General features: G+C 40.2%; 1 protein-coding gene across 4 annotated transcripts in view; it reads right to left on the reverse strand.

Moving 5' to 3' along the window:
* The window catches only part of CTNNA2 (catenin alpha 2), a 1,068,899-nt gene that overhangs the window by 250,017 nt on the left and 799,453 nt on the right, over positions 1-19,429 (reverse strand). For all 4 annotated transcript variants that reach the window (XM_058550823.1, XM_058550821.1, XM_058550822.1 and 1 more), the window contains one exon: positions 2,192-2,272. In XM_058550823.1, coding sequence (XP_058406806.1) covers positions 2,192-2,272 — 81 coding nt within the window. The remainder of the gene's footprint in view (positions 1-2,191; positions 2,273-19,429) is intronic.

The following is a 19,429-nucleotide window of genomic DNA, read 5'->3' on the forward strand; positions in this document are numbered from 1 at the left end:
ATGAGTAGGGATGGAACTGACAGATGGGGACTATCTTAGTTCTAGAAAGGCAGATTGGGGAAGAGAAAGATGTTTGAACCAAATTCAGGGATGTGATGTAAAATTATGCTATAACTGTTAGAGTTCAATATCATGAAACAATTCTCTTTTTACCTTTATTCTCCTCGATCTTTGGAAAAGGTGAGCATAAAAATACTATCTTATGCATGGAATGATTTCAAGGGATGACATACCCCTCCCACTGCCAACCTAAAAGAAGCTCTCCAAGGAGCTTGTCACCAAAGCATTTAAAATTCCACCATAAAATCCACCTTCAAATTTCACCATTGTCCCCAGCTAAAAACAGTCAACCCTTTTCTGAGAATTGTGACACCAGAGCAAAAATTCCTTATCCATTCCTTCAATAAGACAAAACATTGCTATGATAGGTCCATGAGTGCAGAGAACTGAGGGTGTTAGCTCCTGAATGTAAAAGAATGGTCCCCTACTCAGACTAAGAGATTGGGGAGGTGAGAAGACTCAGTTCATGATTTTTGTCTGGTTGACAATCTAGCCAAAGGCAAGCCCCACAGCTTTTTAAAATCTGTGACTATCAGGCATTAGCACCTGTGGCATAGGAAATGAATGAGGGTTGACTCATTCAATCTTATACAGCCAAAAGACAGTTTACAGATCTAGTTTGGCTCCCTGCTTTCCTAGATGAGAAAAGGAGACCAAGAGATGAAGGATCCAGAGTCTCACGGGCAGTTCAGTGGCAGAGCTAGAAGTAAAACCCTGGGCTCTAGAGACCTGATTCCATATTTTCCATTAACCCCAGTCCCAATTCCTACTACCCATATCATTTCACATCAGATGGGGGCTTTGTATAGAGAGATGATCTAAGAGGGCAAGGAGAGACAGACCCGGCCATATATCTATTTGGTATTACTTACTAATGCCAAAGAGGACAATGTTTTATTCTCTTTTATTCCAAGGTAAAATAAAAAGAAAACACTTTCCCCAAGAGAGCTTGTTAGCTAGGCAGTCAAACTAGAGTCTTCATATTCCAGAACTAATTGTGATATCTTCTGGAGGACATTAGCTCAAGTGTGTCTACACCTTCTGGTGATATCTTGAAAAGAGCCCAGAAGCTCCCCAGCAGTAATCAGAAGTGGTGTCTTCCTCCCATTCAAACCATTTCTAAGATGCTCCTTGGCCATTCTTGCCCCAGCACCTTACTGATCTTATCTGTATTTGACATGCTACAGGAGCGAGTGCTAGATGCAGCCATGCCAGTCCAGTTTTTCCAGCTGCGGAAAGCAAAGCTGGTGTTGCCCTGGGGCAGTGGTTGGTTCTAGCTGACTAACACAAACAACACTTAAGGAATGAGATGGATATATGCAAAAGTTACCAGTAGAAGACAGGATGCCTCTCAGGCAAAAATCAAGAAGGAATTTTATTGTAACTTAATGGATGATATAACTCTTCTAGAGAAAGAACACTACCCAAAGAGAAATTGGAACTCACCATGGAAACAAAAAAAATAAAGGTTACAAGCAATAGGGTTACCAGTGTTCATATAGCACTTTCAAGAGGAAAAAGGGCCCTGACCAGAGATTACGCTCCCCCCCATAACGGACCCATCAGATGAACGATGCCATTAGGCATTCAAATCATCCAACTGACTTTCCTTGCTTTGGTTCCCTGCTTCCCAAAAAACCATCTGATAAGAAAACTGTCCCCTAGATTTGTGACCCCAAAGGAATACACTGGGTCAGAGACCTTAATTGGCACATCAGAGTTGTATTTCTCATTAACCATTAGCATTCTTGTTTATTCATTGAATGCCTTGGAAATTTGAAAAGTAAGAACCAGCAGAAATCAGAGACAACTTTTTGCATACCTGGATCCAGAAATCTGAAAACTAGATGTCGAAGGTAGTGAATTCATCAAGTCTCTACCTGGGAAGGTTGTGTCTAGGCCATGAGCAGGCTGCCCATTCCGAGGTTGTTTTCATCATCACACCTCTTGCAGCTGTCACAGCTGTCTGCTCAGCAGACTCTACCTGGTAGATGAAGTGTGTCTGTGTATATGCAGATGTTATAAAGAATAGCAACCCGAACGTCAGCTCTAAGAAGGCACCCTGAAAAAGGACATTCTTGGAAACCACCAGTAAGTACCATGCACTTAAAATAAAAACAAAAAAGAGTACCTGTCTCCTTAGATCTCTTGTTTTCTTGGTCATCTTATCAATTGCAATGTTTAGAGGATCTCCTTTTTCTTTCCTTCCAGTCTATTAAGAAAAGAGAAATAATTTCTGATTTAGAAAATTTAATGTTAGTGACATTATAGGTTAAAAAAAAAATTCAGAAATACACTTGAGTTGTAGAGTCCAACCAATAAAAATGAAAGATTATTTTCAATACACAGCTAACATGATTTGGTCTCTAAAATTGGTTTCCTCTGAAATAAAAATTAAAATTGATGAAAATCAATACATTCTTGGGATGGTTACACATATGTCCATATTCAACTCCATGCAAATCTATGTATTCTTCCCTTCCAGACATTGAGCAATTAAGTAAAAACAAGGATTTTTTTTTTTTTTTTGCCTTCAAATACCAATGCTTTGTGCTCCTCTGTTATGTAAGCACACTTCTGAATAAAAAATGATTGAGAGGATAAAAACTAAATTAGAAAAGAAATTTAAGGTAAATCACTAGAATTCAGAATTTCATACCATTATATCATAGGCCCTATTGTAACTTCTGTACCAAAATCAAAAGAGATGCTTTACTAGAAAATATAGTGTTTGTAATCTCCGTTCTGTCATGCAGTGGAATGCTAACCATCATAATAAGGAACCCACAGCTTGAGGTCATGAGGAAATTTTCCCTTATGACTGTAACAGGCAAAGATACAGGGAAAAAAAGATTTTTTAAATAAAGTATTCACTTGGAATTTTCATTAGTTTCTTTTTTTCTCCATCTTTTTTTTTTTTTTTTGATGGCTGTAGTAAAACAATTAAAACCAAATAAAACAGAATCTCCATTATCTTTTTAAAACAACATTCCCATGGATAAAAGGACCTATATAACTTTATGGATGGCATTATCTTCCCTTTAAGAGAAAACTGTTTTCAAGAGCTTTGTCAAATCTATTAAAGTATCTAAACTTTAGTCCAACACCCTACAGATCTGTTTATTTATGGTCCCGGTGGCAGACCAATTCTTCTTCCATACTCAGTCTCTGTGAAATTATGTAAGTTTCTGCAGTAATTTGTGTATATGATGCAATGAGATCCCAGGTCATAAATTGCGCCGAACAGGATAATGTGTTTTGGGATCCATAGAAATTACCATCCAACAGATTTCCAAATGTTCTCTTCCAATGACAAAATCCAGATTACATAAAGCTGATACATATATATACCACATCTACATTTAAAGCAGTCACTCTTTTCTGCAACTTGCTTAATTTATCATTTTTTTCTGAACAAATGGCTGATGTGTAACCCTACAGGGTTTTTTCATGAAAAAGCCAAAAGCAGGGCATATGTGTGTATATTTTTAATCATCTAAAATCCTAAAAATCCCCATCATCCTTTTCCACTCCCTACACTCATATGCTGACCCTTTCAGACAAATGCACTGAAGTTTTTAAGTAGAAAGAGCTTAAAATAAAGTGACTAACATTTACAACTGTGAAATATCAGTGTACAACTAGCTCCAAGAAAACAAAGTATATGGAGAAGAACAATGCGCTGGTTTATCCTTCGAGGGAAGCTGGTTACATAACAAGTGGGACCTCAGTGCCCTGGCTCTCCACATTCAGGGGTGCCACAGGTGTAGCAGCCAGAGCTGTTTCTTGTCTCTTTGGTTTTCTCCTTGCAAATAGGATGTCTGCCATCAAAATAGGGGGCGCTTTTGTGGAGGTCCGGACCATGATCATTCTGAGAACTGCAGATTTCCTAAGCCCTTTCCACTTACGAGAGTGATAAAAACTTACTTTGAAAATTAACAATTATGAGTTTGGTTTAAAATGTGATTATGAGAGAAGGAGACTGAATCACCAAACTTTTCATTGTAAAAAAAAAAATTCCAGACAGTGTGGATACACAAAATAATTACTAAATAAATACTGCGTGTCAGACACTGGGCTAATTTCACCCTCCCAGTGGTGTATCATTATCGTCCTTTTACAAATGAGAAAAGGAAGATCAGAGCAGGTCTGGGACTAGGTGAGGAAAGTGAAGTACTCACGTGAGGTATGAAATTTAAGGGGGGACCAAAGGACTCAGTAATCAAGATAAATGATATTTTAACGCAATATTTTCAAAACTCAAAATTAATGCAAAAAAATCCATGTTGAACAAATATCAAAATTTTAAATAAAGACAGGACCCAACAGGGCCAGGATTAGGGGGAGATAAGTGAGGTAGGTCATGCAAGTACAGGTCAGGTATCATTTTTTAATTTTAAACTTTAAAAATTTGGAGAATGCATTTATACTAAAAAAAGAAGACAATCATTGTTTACCTAAAATTCAAATTTAGCTGGGTGTCCTGTATTTTTACGTGCGAAATCAGGCAACCCAACCCCCAGGGGTAATAGCAATGCTCAAGATTGTAACTGGGGTTGGGACAGACACATGTGGGAAGGCTTGGTTACCTCATCCTGTGAACAGAAGTGCAACATGGGATTCTGCATCCCATCTGGCATTAGTAATGTGTGACTGTAAAGCCTGTATCTCTTAGATGTGAGGCATCTTGTTGGTCACCATGGGGACACACAAAAAGCGAGAGCCACAGTCCTCATGCCCAAAGAGCTCCTCATCCAGGTGAACAGAACAGAACATGAGACTAACAACACGAACAACTCTGCAGAGAGACTAGCACTCTAAAGGGAAAAATGAGTAGCTCTGAAGAGGGAGATGTTACATTTGGGAAGTCAAGTAGTTTCACAGAGGGGTGGGGGAATTTAGCTAGACCTGAAGTCCTGCTTAAGATTTGAAGAGGAAAGAAGGAGGCGTTTAAACGGAGGACTGAATGGCTTAAAAAAAGGCAGCAAGATGAGAAACAGCAGGGTGGATTCTGGAAGGACAGTGAGTGGAATGGGCCAGCCTTTTCTCCATGATGTGAAGGAATCAGTCTGACTAGCTGTAGAGATGTTATTTTCATAAGAGCTTCTTTACAGTGTGATTGCTGCCAGCTATATTTTGATCTGCAAGCTCAGAGGATCTCTGGTGACATTAGCATTCCATGTCACTGTGTTTTTGGGATTCTGTTTGTATAACATTTGCAATCCTGGGCTTCTCTAGCTTCCAAGTCTTTGGCAGAAGGCAATCAAAAATATGCAGGTGAGGGCCGGCCCCGTGGCTTAGCGGTTAAGTGCGCGCACTCCGCTGCTGGCGGCCCGGGTTCGGATCCCGGGCGAGCACTGACGCACCGCTTCTCCGGCCATGCTGAGGCCGCGTCCCACATACAGCAACTAGAATGGATGTGCAACTACGACATACAACTATCTACCGGGGCTTTGGGGGAAAAATAAAGAAATAAAATCTTTAAAAAAAAAAAAAAAAAAAATATGCAGGTGACTTGGGTGCCATAGTTGTTCTCACTGTCTAGAGAGGCTGGGGAATGGGAAAGCAAGGACTAGAATCTAGGACATTTGGGCCACTGGCTAAAATCGTCAATTCTCTATTCTCTGGCCTTTTGTCAGCTCTAATTTCTTTAAATAAAGTATGGATGTAGAAATAACGGTAGTAACCCCTCAACGCTCAGATTTACATCCAAATGGGGACTAGCAAGCCATCACTCCATACTTTTCTGGGCTCTGTTTTGTCCCCATGTGGAAATACTTTTAAATTATCAGCCTAAATTGGACAGGAAGGCAATCACTGAGAGAGACAAAACAAAAAAAGACTCTTGCCTTCTAGTGTCAGCCCTCCCTTTTTAGGCCCTGTGATCTTAGACTAACGATTTGCCCATTTTTTATGTCTGAGTTTTTTCATAAGCACAATGGATAGCATAATATATGCCCTGTCTTCTTCACCAGGTTAGCAGGACAATCAATCATGATGTCAATGTGCTGGAAACAATAAAAGGCATTAACAGTATTCAGGGTAATTAGGAAACTATTTCTGCTGTGGGAAAAATGAAAGAATTGATTTGGAAATGACATTGAAACTATTTTTGGATTACCTGGACTTCTGCTTTCTCCACTCAGGCAGATAATGTATGAAAACCTTGCCAAAAACTAGAATTCCTAAAGGAAAGGTTATTTCTCTTTAAGGAAGGAATATCTGGGGCAGTTCATTTTAAATAGGCAACTAGTCTGTGATATTTCTAAGAGTGAAATAAGGGGCAGAAACTCCAGATGAATGTCTTTTACATAGTAGGTTCTTCGATATATTTGTTAAATAACTAAGAAGTTGATCATCTTGAGCAAATTCTAGTTCCCAGGGAATCAACTAGAAGCCTCAGTCAACTCTCCTTCCCTGACCCTCCAAACTCTATACATTAAAAATAGTTTAATAAACTGAAGTGAAAGGAGATCTATGTCTTCATTTTGACATCATCACCTGATAATAAAACAACAAGGTGTAGCCTCAAGTCACTCATCTACCTTTACTCCCTAACTTTACTAAACAAAAGGAAAAAAAAAAAAAACAGTTGTAACCACTCTCTGCCAGTAACTAAGTGATCTGGCAACTTCTCTAGACTCCAGACTTATCATCTGTCGAATGGAGGGGCCAGAGACGAGTTTCAGAACCAGGAAACGTGGGAGCCTGAAACACCGTCAAGAACATGGAACCACACTTCCCTTGTTATAGGGAAGCTCTCATGGCATGGCAGAAAGGGCTGGGAATTGGCTGTCAATTGGGATTTTCTTCATCTCTGAAATGTGGATAAATACTTGCTGTGTGGGATTACCATGAACACTAAAGAGATAGGTAATGTGTTTAACACAGTACCTAACCCAGCAGAGGTAATGCAATCAATGTTGGTTTTCTATCCTTCCCGGCTCCCCTTCCCTCACTCAAAGATGAAGACAGCAAGGTTCAGAGAGATGAACTCGCTGATTCTCATCACACAGCTAAGGAGTGTCTGACCAGGACCTCCAGACTCCCAGTTCAGGGCTTCTTCCATTCTATGTCTAAAGTATCTCCCATCTCTAAAGTTCTAGGATTCTATGATTTTACAGAGTTTCATGTATTTTTTTTCAAAGGCTATCAAAAAAAAAAAAAAAAACTTAGTTTGAGATGCATTTCCTTTGTCACGTTTTGTCCACAGACCTTGTGTGCCTTTCTAGGACCTGCTCCCCACTTGCCTTCTTTATCTTTACCTGCAGAAATGAGTCTGCAATAGAGATAGCCATTTAATAAATATCGTTACTAAAAAAAAGAAGAGAGTCCTCTCTCACATTGCTTCAGGCAGCTTTCCTAGTTGCCATCTGTTGTGCTAGGGAGGTGCGTGTTTATTAAACTTTATTTGTTTTAGTCTTTGGGCTCTATTTGACAAAACACATTTGGGGTAGATCCATGGCTTGAATTGATGAGAGGGAAGGGAATGAATTTCCTGATTTGGATTTTTATAGGGATCCTTTATTCTCTCATCCTCTGGCTCTAAACTCAAGTCCAGTTTGCCAAAGTATCAGACGCTGTCAAGGAGACTTTCATATTTTCAGTTTAATCCTACACAAAAGGATTGAGGCCATTAATTGAAATACTGATTTTCACAATTAGTCTTCAAGAAAAACTCAATATTTTATTTCAACAATTTTTTATAATACTACCCTTTGCCCACTTGGGAAATAAAAGTAAAAGCTCCTCTACTTTGGATGAGGATGTTCCTTTTTCTTCTTTCTCTCTCTTTTTTACTACATTAAAATCCATCACCACTTCTGAAATACTGAAGATGTGTGCAATATATTTATATTATATGCTGATTATTACACAACAGATACCAACTCCCTAATTTGTAAAACAAAAAAGAAATATTAATTTTTAAATTTCTGAAATTGACCGAATATTTCTTAAAAAACCATTCCCCATCCCAGCCCTTCATCCCACCCTAAACACATAATTCAATACAAGTTATTCACGGAGGCCCTGGAAATATAAATCTACCATCTTAATGCTTCCATCAGATCCATGGTTTCATGTTAGTTTCAGGGCACAATGTTAATATGTGAGAAATGGCTGTGAGAAGGCAGATGTCCATCACTCTTTTCCTTTCCCTCAAAGGTATCTGCAAACTTTGTTGAATGTATGAGAAATCTTCAAAATATTGTAAAGCTGTGACTCTAATATATTGAATGTGTGGGGAGCTAATCAAATGCCCAGTCTTCGAATTGTTGTCATTTGAAGGCAAAGTCATCAGCATGGCAGAAAGCAATAATGTGCCCTGCACTCTATCTCCAACACATTTTCCTGTCATTTAAACCTATGATTTAGACAACAAGAGGGAGCAGAAAAAATTATCTATTGATCCAGCAGTCACTCTATCATATTTGGAGGGTTGCCCATCTTCCCACAAATCCTGCATATAGAAATCTTATTCTTATTACAAATAGCACCATTATTTATAGAACCTTGAACATTTCATAATACCTTTGAATTATGTGTAAATTGCAGCCTGAGAATATGGACCTTTCTAAATATTTCCTTTTAGCTAGCTATGGACATTTTTCTTGGAAAAGAAATGGCAATATCTCTTTAGAATGGATGAAAGTTTAGCAGTGGCCACAAATCAACCACATGATCAGGATGCTCTGACCACATCACAACCCAGCTTTCCTGGACCCTGGGATGAGGGGTGGGGGGATAAAGGAAGAAAGGGAAAAACTGATGACAAAGTGTCAGGGCAAAAATGTATCTGACACTTCTCTGCCAGACCCCGTCAATGCTCAAGGAAAGAATCATCAGTATATAAGGTGAGAAGATTAGGATGGCATTATTGGCGAGACTCTCAGACCCTGCTTATTAGCATAGCAATGTTAGGACACCCATCAGGCAAAGCACAAAGAAAGACTGGCTCCAGGAGATCCGGGTCTACCACTACTTGTGTTCATCCTCCCAGCAACTCACCCATATTCTTTTGGCAAGTTCTCTAATTTTTCCTTTTGATACTTAACCAACGGTTTCTGGCTAAGGGATAAACTTATGAAAACATCCAAACCAGTGAGAAACCTACTATCGAGTTGTAGGCAGAATTATTAAGAAGGAAGTATATTTTTCCCACTGGGATTGATAAATGGGCAGCAGATAAACTTTGAGCTACTTGGGAAGTCTCTGAAAATAGACACCCTGGAAAGAAAAGCATAGCTGAGAGTGGGAGGTGGATTAATTTGAGGCAGGGAAAGGATGAGGAGTAGGGAAAGGAAACAGAAAGAGGAGAAAGAAGAGAAGAGAAGGAGAAGGGAAGTCAGGTTTTAGACTCAAATCAAATCAGTTAATATTTTCCGTTATATACTAACTTGTAAAATAAATCTCCATGAGGGTACAGTCTTTGTTTTGCTTATCATTATATCCTTAGAGCCTGGAGCTGTGCCTGGCACATAACGGGCATTCAATAAATTTTACTAAATCAGTGAATAAAACACATGGGCTCCTGAATCCAGTTGCATTTTAAGACATAAATATCTATCAGTGGATTTCCTGGTGTGATGAGTTAATAAATTCCCCCATGATTGTTCATGTTGGATTTCTGCCACTTACAACCAGAAAGGCCTGACTAAATCGGAGACCTTAAAATACCAAACCAAAATAATTTGAAGGCAGGGTGGTAGAGAGGGAAGACCCCAGCAAGGTCCCCCATCGACATAGCCTAACGCACACCCTGGAAACTCAGGCCTTTGTTTCACTTCCAGGGTTTTCCCCAGCACTAATCATCACCCAAGCTCTAAATCCTGTCATATTTCTCCCCTAAATCCAGTTAGTCACTAGCCTTGAGAATTTGTCCATCAGAAAGTCTCTAGGATTCCTGCTGTTCCTCAAATCCCTCTGCCCATGACACCCATCCACCCTGGTATAGATATCCAACACCACACCATCCTTTGTTGATTTCTCTTTCTCTTCATCCTCAATATGGCCTGTAAAAACCAACCTTTCACTTTGGCTCAATATTCCTGAGTTCTTACTGTATCCCTACTTTCTACTAAATTCTTGGGTCTGTATTTTAAGACTTCATAATCGTATCTCCCTCTTGTAATCGCCCACATTTCTAATCAATTTGTTCCTTCTCAACAACTCACAAACTTTCTGCTTCATGTTGGTCCCTGACATTCTCCCTTCAACCATTTACCTAACCAGGTTCTACCTATTTTTCAAGGAACAGCTCAAAATCCTCCACCTCCAGGGAGTGTTTCTAGACTGATGTAGCCCTTGAGGATCTTCCTCTCCTCTAACCACATCCTTCAGTTAGGTACTGTGTCAAATAATGGAGATGTTAACAATACACCATCCTGCATTATTTATCGTTTTCATGTGACTGCAGAGTAGAATCCAAGATTTTTGTGCCTGGTGAACGCCTTGGTTTCCTCCTAGAGGACTCAGTATGAAATGCCTCAGAAGTGCTCTGGAAATACTTGTTTATGAAGAGAAGGGTGGATGGTCCAAGTGGGCACCTGGGGATAGGAAGTAGGTATGAAAGAGATGAATGATTTGGAAAATGTGGGGTCCTAAAAATAAATTTCACCTACTTCACAATTTGCTGATCAAAGCCACAGGAAGTGGTTGGCACCTGTGTAATGTTACAATTCTTGCTCCTTGATTTATTTTATCAACACAGGTGTAGTCTTCAGTGATTATCTGTCAGGCAACCCTGAGTAGAAGGCATTTTTCATCAGAGCCCCCCTCCTCAGCTCCCAACCTTGGGTGATTGCTGAAAGCCAGGGTTAATTAACTGTACATTTCTTCGAAGCCTGTGAGAGACCATGAACTGAGCAAACTGCTAAAAAATGCCATTTTATCTTTACGGTTGAGATGAAAGTAGCCAAGGCAAAGTGCAAATTTCCATTGATTTTATACACACACAAACACATATACCCATACTGAATAAATGATTTAAATTTCAATGAAACTTAAACTTCCACTTCATTTTTAAGTGCATATTCCCCAAACCACTCAGTTACAGTTTAAGCTATCAACACCTAAAGGATCCCTAGAGTTTAGCATTTTCCACCATCTCAAAAAGAGGTCAATAACTGGGTCCACATTGCTGAGAGTCCACAGAAATCAGAAAACACTCAGGCAAAGGGTTACCTTAGTTTATGGAAAGTCTATCTGTGCCTCATCTACCCATATATCAGGGACCATTCCATATTGTAATTCCTTCATCACACCTTCCTGCCCTCCTAGCTCACAGTGACCCATCCTTATCTGAGCACCTATAGCCATTTATATCATTTATTTGGTGTTTTGTAAACAATTCCCACTCAGGCAACAACTATATATCATGCAAAGCTTTTGCATTGTTAATTGAATTTCAGATGTCACACTCTAAAGCTAAAAAATAAATATATAAGACGCATCATTATGATTGTGAATTGTTCAGAAACTAATCAGGACTATCTGTCCCTTCCTCACACTTAGAAGCATGGGAAATTAAGGACAGTGTATTAGTCAGCTTGGGCTGCCAGAACACAACGTCATAGACTGGGTGGCTTAAACAAAAGAAATTTATTTTCTCACAATTCTGGAGGCTAGAAAGTCTAAGATCAAGGTCCAGCAGTTTTGGTTTCTGGTGAGAGCTCTCTTCTCGGCTCATAGATGGCTGTCTTCTCACTATGTCCTCAAATGGTAGAGAGAGACAGCAAGCAAGCTTTTTAGTGTCTCTTCTTATAAGGGTACTATCCTATTATGAGGACCACACTCTAATATCTCATCTCAACCTAATTACATACCAAAGGCCCCATCTCCAAATATCATCACACTGGGGGATTAGGGCTTCAACATATGAATTTTGAAGGGACACAGTTCAGTCCATAGCAGACAGGAAGATGTCAGCCAATTATATTTCCTTGAAACTTGGAAGTTTCCTGGACAGTTCCTTATACACACTTGGTGCTAAGTAAATTAGAAATATGTATAGATACATACATATGAATATATATTGAATAAGAATGAATGAAATAATTAGTACTCTGGCTGTTTGACATAATTACATGATATGGATCTTTGGGGACAAGGCTGCTTTTGTGCAGAGGTGGAGTTGAACAGTAGCTATATCCTCACCAATGGTAGAATAATATTGTTCCCTACTCTTTCTACACTCATTCTCTTCCTTTCCTGTTAAAAATCTAAGCAGGAAGAAAATGGAAATCAAAGCCTTCAATTGCACACATAGGATTAAGATGTACACACACTTGGGAGAAGAAACATACAAATAGTACATGACTTTGTATCAAATCTTTCTCTCAAAATAGTGGGAGATGGGAGTAGATAAATTTGAGGACACTGGATACTAAAAGACAATGGGTTTGGTGCAATGGCACTTCCATGAGATGGGTATAACCCTGACTGGGACAAAGAGGCTGGCCATTCTAGAGAACACCTGTGACTCTTCTGTTTGCCAACCCTACAGCAAAGGAAAATGAGAAAGCTTCCTAGGTGACACTGGGAAGATGAATTACACAGGTGAGCAGTGCGAGGCTCTGCCCGCATGCCCAGGGTCCCCCAAAGAGATCTTCTTGCACGCTTCAGAACCAAGGCATTTTTCCTGCCCAAATCAAATCTGACCTCTTGGTCTTTGCCAAAGCCTGGGAGGAACACCTATTCCTGTCCTCTCCAGTGTCACCACCACCCAATACATCTTGGCACTTTCTCCTTCTTCTCATGCTCCCCTTCAAAAGGCCAGCACTGTTTGGAAAACAGCCACGCAGGTCCAGGTCACTTTAAGTTTTATCACTATGAGGGAAGTAAGAGAGAATAGTATTTTGGTTTTGATTATCTGGAGAGTCAAAATAACTAAAGAAATATTTTAACTATTTATACACTAGCAAGCCCCAATCTAGAATGGCTAACCTCATTGTGAGCCCTTTCAAACTGTCTTTTACTTTCCAGGAGCAGAACTTATCAAGCTTTGGGCTGTTTCTCAACTTCCCAAACCCACCCCCAAGTCAGATTGGAAACCCAGGCTGCCCACCAACCTCCAGCACCAATGCCCAGGAAGCTATTGTGTGACCAGGGGGCAAGCATGGGGCACTCCTCAGGCTTAAGTGAATCAGGGGCCCCTCAGAGGCCCTTCTGAGAATGCTTGGAATCTGCCCCATAATAGAACCATCTCTTGGGGCATTTGCTGACACTTGGAACCAATGAAAACTTTATGAGGCAAATAGCATTTTTTGCAGCATGGCAGTTAAAAACTAAACTAAGTAGAAAGCAGGCCGAAACCCTGGAACACATGTCTCACATCGTCCCAAATATTCTTCACTATGTGGCTCCCATAAACACCATCTGCTGCGTTAACTTGTAAAGAATTACAAGGTTCTTAAAATTACACTTTGCTCTCTGTAGCGTACACTGTGTCTATTAAGGGGGAGAGTTGAGAATGCGCATCACATCCAGCCAGACACTGAAATCCTTTTCCTTCCTATGCTGGGATCTTACTGAAAGTTTGCTAGGTCTGCATGGAATTTTAAGAAGTGCATCATATTCTCTCCAGACCAGCTGTAGGAAAAAAATTCAAAACAAAACACACACAACAAAAACCTTTGCCTTAGATTATAATCCTAGCATCTTATACATTTTCAAGTTGTGTGCACATCTCCCACTTCACTGAAGTCTCATGACAGTGCAAAGCCCTTGACTATAAGCGAAAGAGGGCAAATAGCCAAAATTGAGAGAACTTCTTGGGTTACACTTAATTCTCCATTGCCGGATTCTGACCTCCAGGGCCTCCTCAGAGCCTTTGTGTGGTGGCTGAGAGTGTTTCTCAATTGCTCATCCCTGTCTACTCACAAAGCCAGAAGAGCAGCATCTTGTTCTCAAAAACACATCTCTGACAATGCAGGACTATGGTGACAGGCTGTCAGTGAAAACTTTTAGGTGAATTAAGTCCCCAGGAGGTTGTTGGTTAAATCGTAGTAAATGGTGGCTAGAAACGAGAAGGTAGGTAGGATAGTCTTAGGCTCAATAATCCTTAGGTCAGAAACTGTCAATGTGAGATAGTTGTTACAAATGCAGATTGCTGGGTCCCTTCACCAAGAGATTCCATTCAGTAGTTCTGGAGTAGGCTGGAAATCTTCATTTTTTTAATAAGTACTTTTAAAATTATAGACAAGTTCTGGAAACAGAGGGATAGCTTAGTGGCTCCCAACCTGACTAATCATTTGATTAATCAAAACCTTTCCAATTGCCTCCCAGGAATCTGCATTTTCAGATTTTCATGAAATTCCGTTGATTTGGGAACCATAAGTTTTGTAACAATTTACTGATAGTAAGCCTGAAATAGGACCAAGAATCCACAATTTAGGCAATTCTGCTTAATTCTCAATGAATTAGTCACTCTGTCTCTAAAACGTAAGTTTCTAAACTTAACCATTTAATTAGAAAAGAAAAGCTGTACTACTGACTGAGAAACCAAAACAATACGGAGTAGACACAGCCTGCCACATCATTTCATAAAAAGTCCCTGCACGAAGAAATTAAACCAGCTTCCCCAAATTCCTTGCCTGTCATTGTCACATCTACATGTAGACCTTAAAATAAGTCTCGCTAGATGCGACAGACAAAGGAATAAGGAGATTGACGAACTCATTAAAGCATAGAGAGCTTAAGAAAATTTTGCAAGATCATACACACAGGAAAAAACAGGATCCTGAACTAGGCAGTATTTCAGAGCTTCTGCTGGTAAACTCAAGTCTACACTCGCTGATTTCCCAAAATTTTCTGAAAATTTAGTCTTAAGTTCCCATGGTCTCAACCTCCCTGTCCCCTTGTAAGTACATCCTAGTCCTTCCTCAGAAAAGAGTTCCTCTGAGCACCCCATAATAATCTCCTATAAGCCAATTCTGCCTTCTTTTCCCCATCCTGAAGAATCCTCTACAGCGCAGATCAAGCCCTGCCTCTCCCTGACCCCACAGCCCACACAGAATCCTCCCTTCTCTCAACCACAATAGCAATTAGCAGAATCCTTCTCTGATGTCAGGCCATAGCATCCCCCCAGACAAATCCCTACATAGCCTTCTTTGCGCAAGCTGGCACTGAGTGGTCTCACCCCACATCCTTCATAGTCAGACATCTGGTAGTACTGTCCCTTGACTTCCAAGCTCTAATGAAAAAGGCAGGAGTAGGGCGAAGGGTTATTGCTTGAATTTTCTCTGTTCACTGAGAGTAAGCTGAACTGAATGGACTACTGTTGCTTCCAATTATGTCATCAAGCCTATAGAAAACTCAATTTTTAACACTGATTGTAAAAAAAGAAAAACTATTGGAATAGGTTGGCACTAACCCCCGAATTGTTTGGTGATGCATCTGTCAATTGCATATATAACACAGTAGAGTAAAATAAAAATATTATAATCATGTTTTGCATTTGAATGCATGTGTATATGAATGTGTCTGTGTGTGTGTTGCAAGTTTACCTGCCGTTATCTTAACTGTATGGGTACTCTCTCCACTAGCAGAGTGTAAGCTCTGAGAGAGGAAGATCACATCTCCCCATATCAGGTACAACGTCCTAAAAATGAGTTTCATTTGTACTCAATAAGAGTTATAGTTAGTGACAGGATAACTGTCAGTCCTGATAATGGGAGTCAAAGAATGTTTTTGCCAAGCTTCCGTGGCTGAGTTGAGATCCTAGACCACTGAGGAAAATGAATCTGAAAATCTCAGTCCTTCCAGAATCTAATACTGACCTGTTTATGTGCATCCATAACTATCTATTTGGTCACGTGCAGCCATGGAAACACATAGTGCTAGCTCCGAGGGTCACCTTAGTCTCCTGAGGACTGATGTTACTAAGACTTAGGGTGGGGGCAGAGGGATGCTTTGATAAAGAAATCAGTGTTATCTCATTCTTATGTACAATGACAATGCAAATGAACACCCTCACCTGCCCTTCCTTCATGCCCTCTCCCATGCCTTCCCTTCCTTCGAAAAATTTTTGAAGCAGACACAAACAGTATTAAGTTACATCTTGGCTCTGCTACCTATTAGCTGTGTAACCCTTGGCAGTTTACCTGAACTCACAAAGTCTCAGGCCTCATTTGTAGAATAGTGAAAATAATGCCTAACCCAAGATTATGGTGAGATAACGCATGCAAAATGACTATCTGAGTCAAACATGAAAATGGTATCCAGTAAACAGATTCTTTACCCTGATTGTTTTCCTCTTTTGATAGTAAACTTCTTAAGGAGGGGCCCAGTGCCCAGCATCTGAACCATGAACGAATAAAAGATGGATGGATTGAATGTCTAGTGAGAATACATTGTTTTATACGCTGGATCTGGGTTTACCAAGATTTCCATCTGAAAATCTAAAACCTGAGTGGTATTTAACACACATGAAATTTTTACCATTTTAAAGTCCATTTATGATACAATTCAAATATGAAACAAATGAAAAAGGAGAACCAGACATGGACCCAGAAATTTCACTAATAAAGTAGTAACAAATTCAAACTCCGACAACTGTGGTTTCTTATGCTGGTGAGAGATGTAGCAAATGTTGGGGACTGATTCCTCCTTTTCAGCCCTACGCGTGGGTAATGAAATCAGAGTGAACACACTTCACTGATGATTTGAATCAAACTAAGCACCTATAACTAACCACCACGAAGAGGGAGATCCCCCAAGCAGCACGTGTGGATTCTATTTCAGTCACTGTCATTTGGCGTGTCAAGGAAGGGATGGCCTTGCTGAAAAGAGGAAGCCGGATGCAGCTGTCCTGCCACGTCTGCCCCACACTGAAGGGGAGTCTCGAGGGGAGCTGCTAATTACTTACACACACCTCAGTAAGTGGAGGCCTCCAGAGGCAGATCTGAGCAGCAAGAACAAATCTCTTCTCTACGTGTCCCTTCCACTATGATGCAAAGTCTAGAGATCTATCTCTAGAGAATTATTTTAATTCATTTATAATGACTTGAGTAGTTCTTTGCTAAAATATTAATAAAATTGAAAAAGATCTTAAATAGATGATTTGTTTCCTGGTTTTTCACCCGTTTCTACCATTAAACTGTAAACTTCATGAGATTAGTAACATCTTCTGTCTAGTTTACTCAAGTGTGTTTCACTATGTCCAGCACCTGGCACATAGGTTCTCAATGAAGGAGTGATATAAAATGGTGGTCATTTTGGAAAATAGAAAGTTGATCTCTAAACAGGACAAAAGGTAGGACAGAAACCTCTGTGTGCGGGCTGGGAGAAGGAAGCCTAGAAAGTTAAAAATAAACTCTGCTTCTATTGGAAATTCGTTGACCAGGGAATTTAGGATTTAGAAATTAGAAATGTCCATGACACTGAAAGAAAAACTGAGGGGGAAAAAATCAAATAATGGTAGGGATATGGGGGAGGCAAAGAGAGAAGAAAAATAAGATATATGTATGTAGTTTAAGGCAAAGGGTGGCTGAGACCTTACGCTGCAGCTTGGGGAAACCAGCACTGCCGTGGATCCAAAGCAGGAACTACTAAGGGAACAGAACAACAGGCCAGGGATCCAGTTACTATTACTAAGGTAGAAAATACTCACAGTTGGGCAAAAAAGAAACCAGAAACCAGGAACCAGAAGGGAGGTTCAGGTCCTGAGTGAAATCAGCAGTGAGTCTGATGTGAGAATGAATCACCATGTTACGAGTTCAAGTCCTTTCATTCCCTGTGCAGAAGCCAGATTGGCGCTAAGCTCAAAGTTGCCTAGGTAGTCTGCCCTTCTCTCCCTCACCTACATGTGTAGAAGCACAAGACCAGGATTACCACCACTCAGCTATGCACCTTCCCTCTCCTCTCTTCCTCCTTATCCAGAGAGCTCCACAGGAACACTCACTGCCCAGAAGGGGTCTCCCATCTGAGTTCCTTCTCCAGGGCTATCCCAACCCTCTCATTGCCTTCTTTCCCTTGTGGATTAATCAAGGCCTACTAAGTGGAAAACAAACAAACAAAGAGAAAACTACCAAACCAATCAACATTAACTATAGTCTAAGTATCCCAACTTTGTGTTCTTAAATTCAATGACTCCAGGGGTAGGACCATTGAGCACTGGAGTAGGCTTCCATCTGTGGTGGCCTGAGCCAGGGTGGAATGTGTATGCTGTGAATCACACCAGCCAGGCTGACCTTTGTCTCTGTGTGTCCTGGGGTCAGTCACCACATTCTACTTCAAACAATAAATCTCTCTGTCAAATAACAAGTATTTATTGAGCACCTACTTGATATTGAGCCCTGTGGTGGTGTGACATTAGCTAAATTGTGTCCTCTCACCCCCGAAAAAAATTCATATGTTGAAGTCCTAACCCCTAGTACCTCAGAATGTGACTGTATTTGGAGACAGGATCTTTAAAAAGAGGTAATTAAAGTTAAATGAGGTTTTTAGGGTGGGCCCTAATCCAGTATGACTGTTGTCTTTAAAGAAGAAGAGATGAGACGAAAAAACACACACACAGAGGAAAGACCATGCAGGAGAAGACAGTCATCTACAAGCAAAGGAGACAGGCCTTAGAACAAACCTACTCTGAGGAAACCTGATCTCAGACTTCTAGTCTCCAGAACTGTGAGAAAACCAATTTCCACTCTTAAAGACCCCAGCCTGTGGTACTTTGTTGTGGCAGCCCCAGCAAACTAATGCAAGATGCAACAGGAAACACCAGAATAATGATTTGTTGAGGGTTTTGACTTCCTATTAAAATACATTACTGATTCAGGCTAACAAGGAGTCCAAGAGAACTGGGGTGAGGGCAGGGAGGGAAGATGTGACTGTTTCCAAAAGCCCTAATTGATTTCTCAGAAAGCTCTTCAGTTTCTCACAGCACAAGGCCTATATCAACCAGCTTGTCTGAATAGAGAAGGAGCCCCATCTCATCCAACAATCGGAAAATGGGTTTCCCAAGTCTGAGAGCAGATTTCTTGCTCTGAATACTAGGCTGGCTTCCTCAGTTTTTCTCAATCTCCTTAAAGAGCCCTGTAGCTCTTATTAACAACTGGCAGCTATCAGATGAAAAATAGGTAAATAGATAGAAAGGTAGATACATAGATAGATAAAGCCATTTAAAGCAATCTTCCTAATAGGTTCTCACACATTTCTCATTTCACAAAACAGCCAAAGATGATTTAATCTCATGTTCTCTCATAATTTAATTCAGATAAAAATGTGACTTTTGTCCTTTATATGAAAGCCTGCAGGTGCTTTTGATTAAGAAGCGTAAATGAGGTATTTAAGTAGCTATATGATGCCTATTCCCTTATTGGTAACTTTTTTTCTGGTGTCCCTCTTAGAGTTCCGGTTTAACATACCTGGT

The sequence above is a fragment of the Diceros bicornis genome, chromosome 12 (genome assembly GCF_020826845.1).
Source record: "Diceros bicornis minor isolate mBicDic1 chromosome 12, mDicBic1.mat.cur, whole genome shotgun sequence".
Lineage (NCBI taxonomy): Eukaryota > Metazoa > Chordata > Mammalia > Perissodactyla > Rhinocerotidae > Diceros > Diceros bicornis.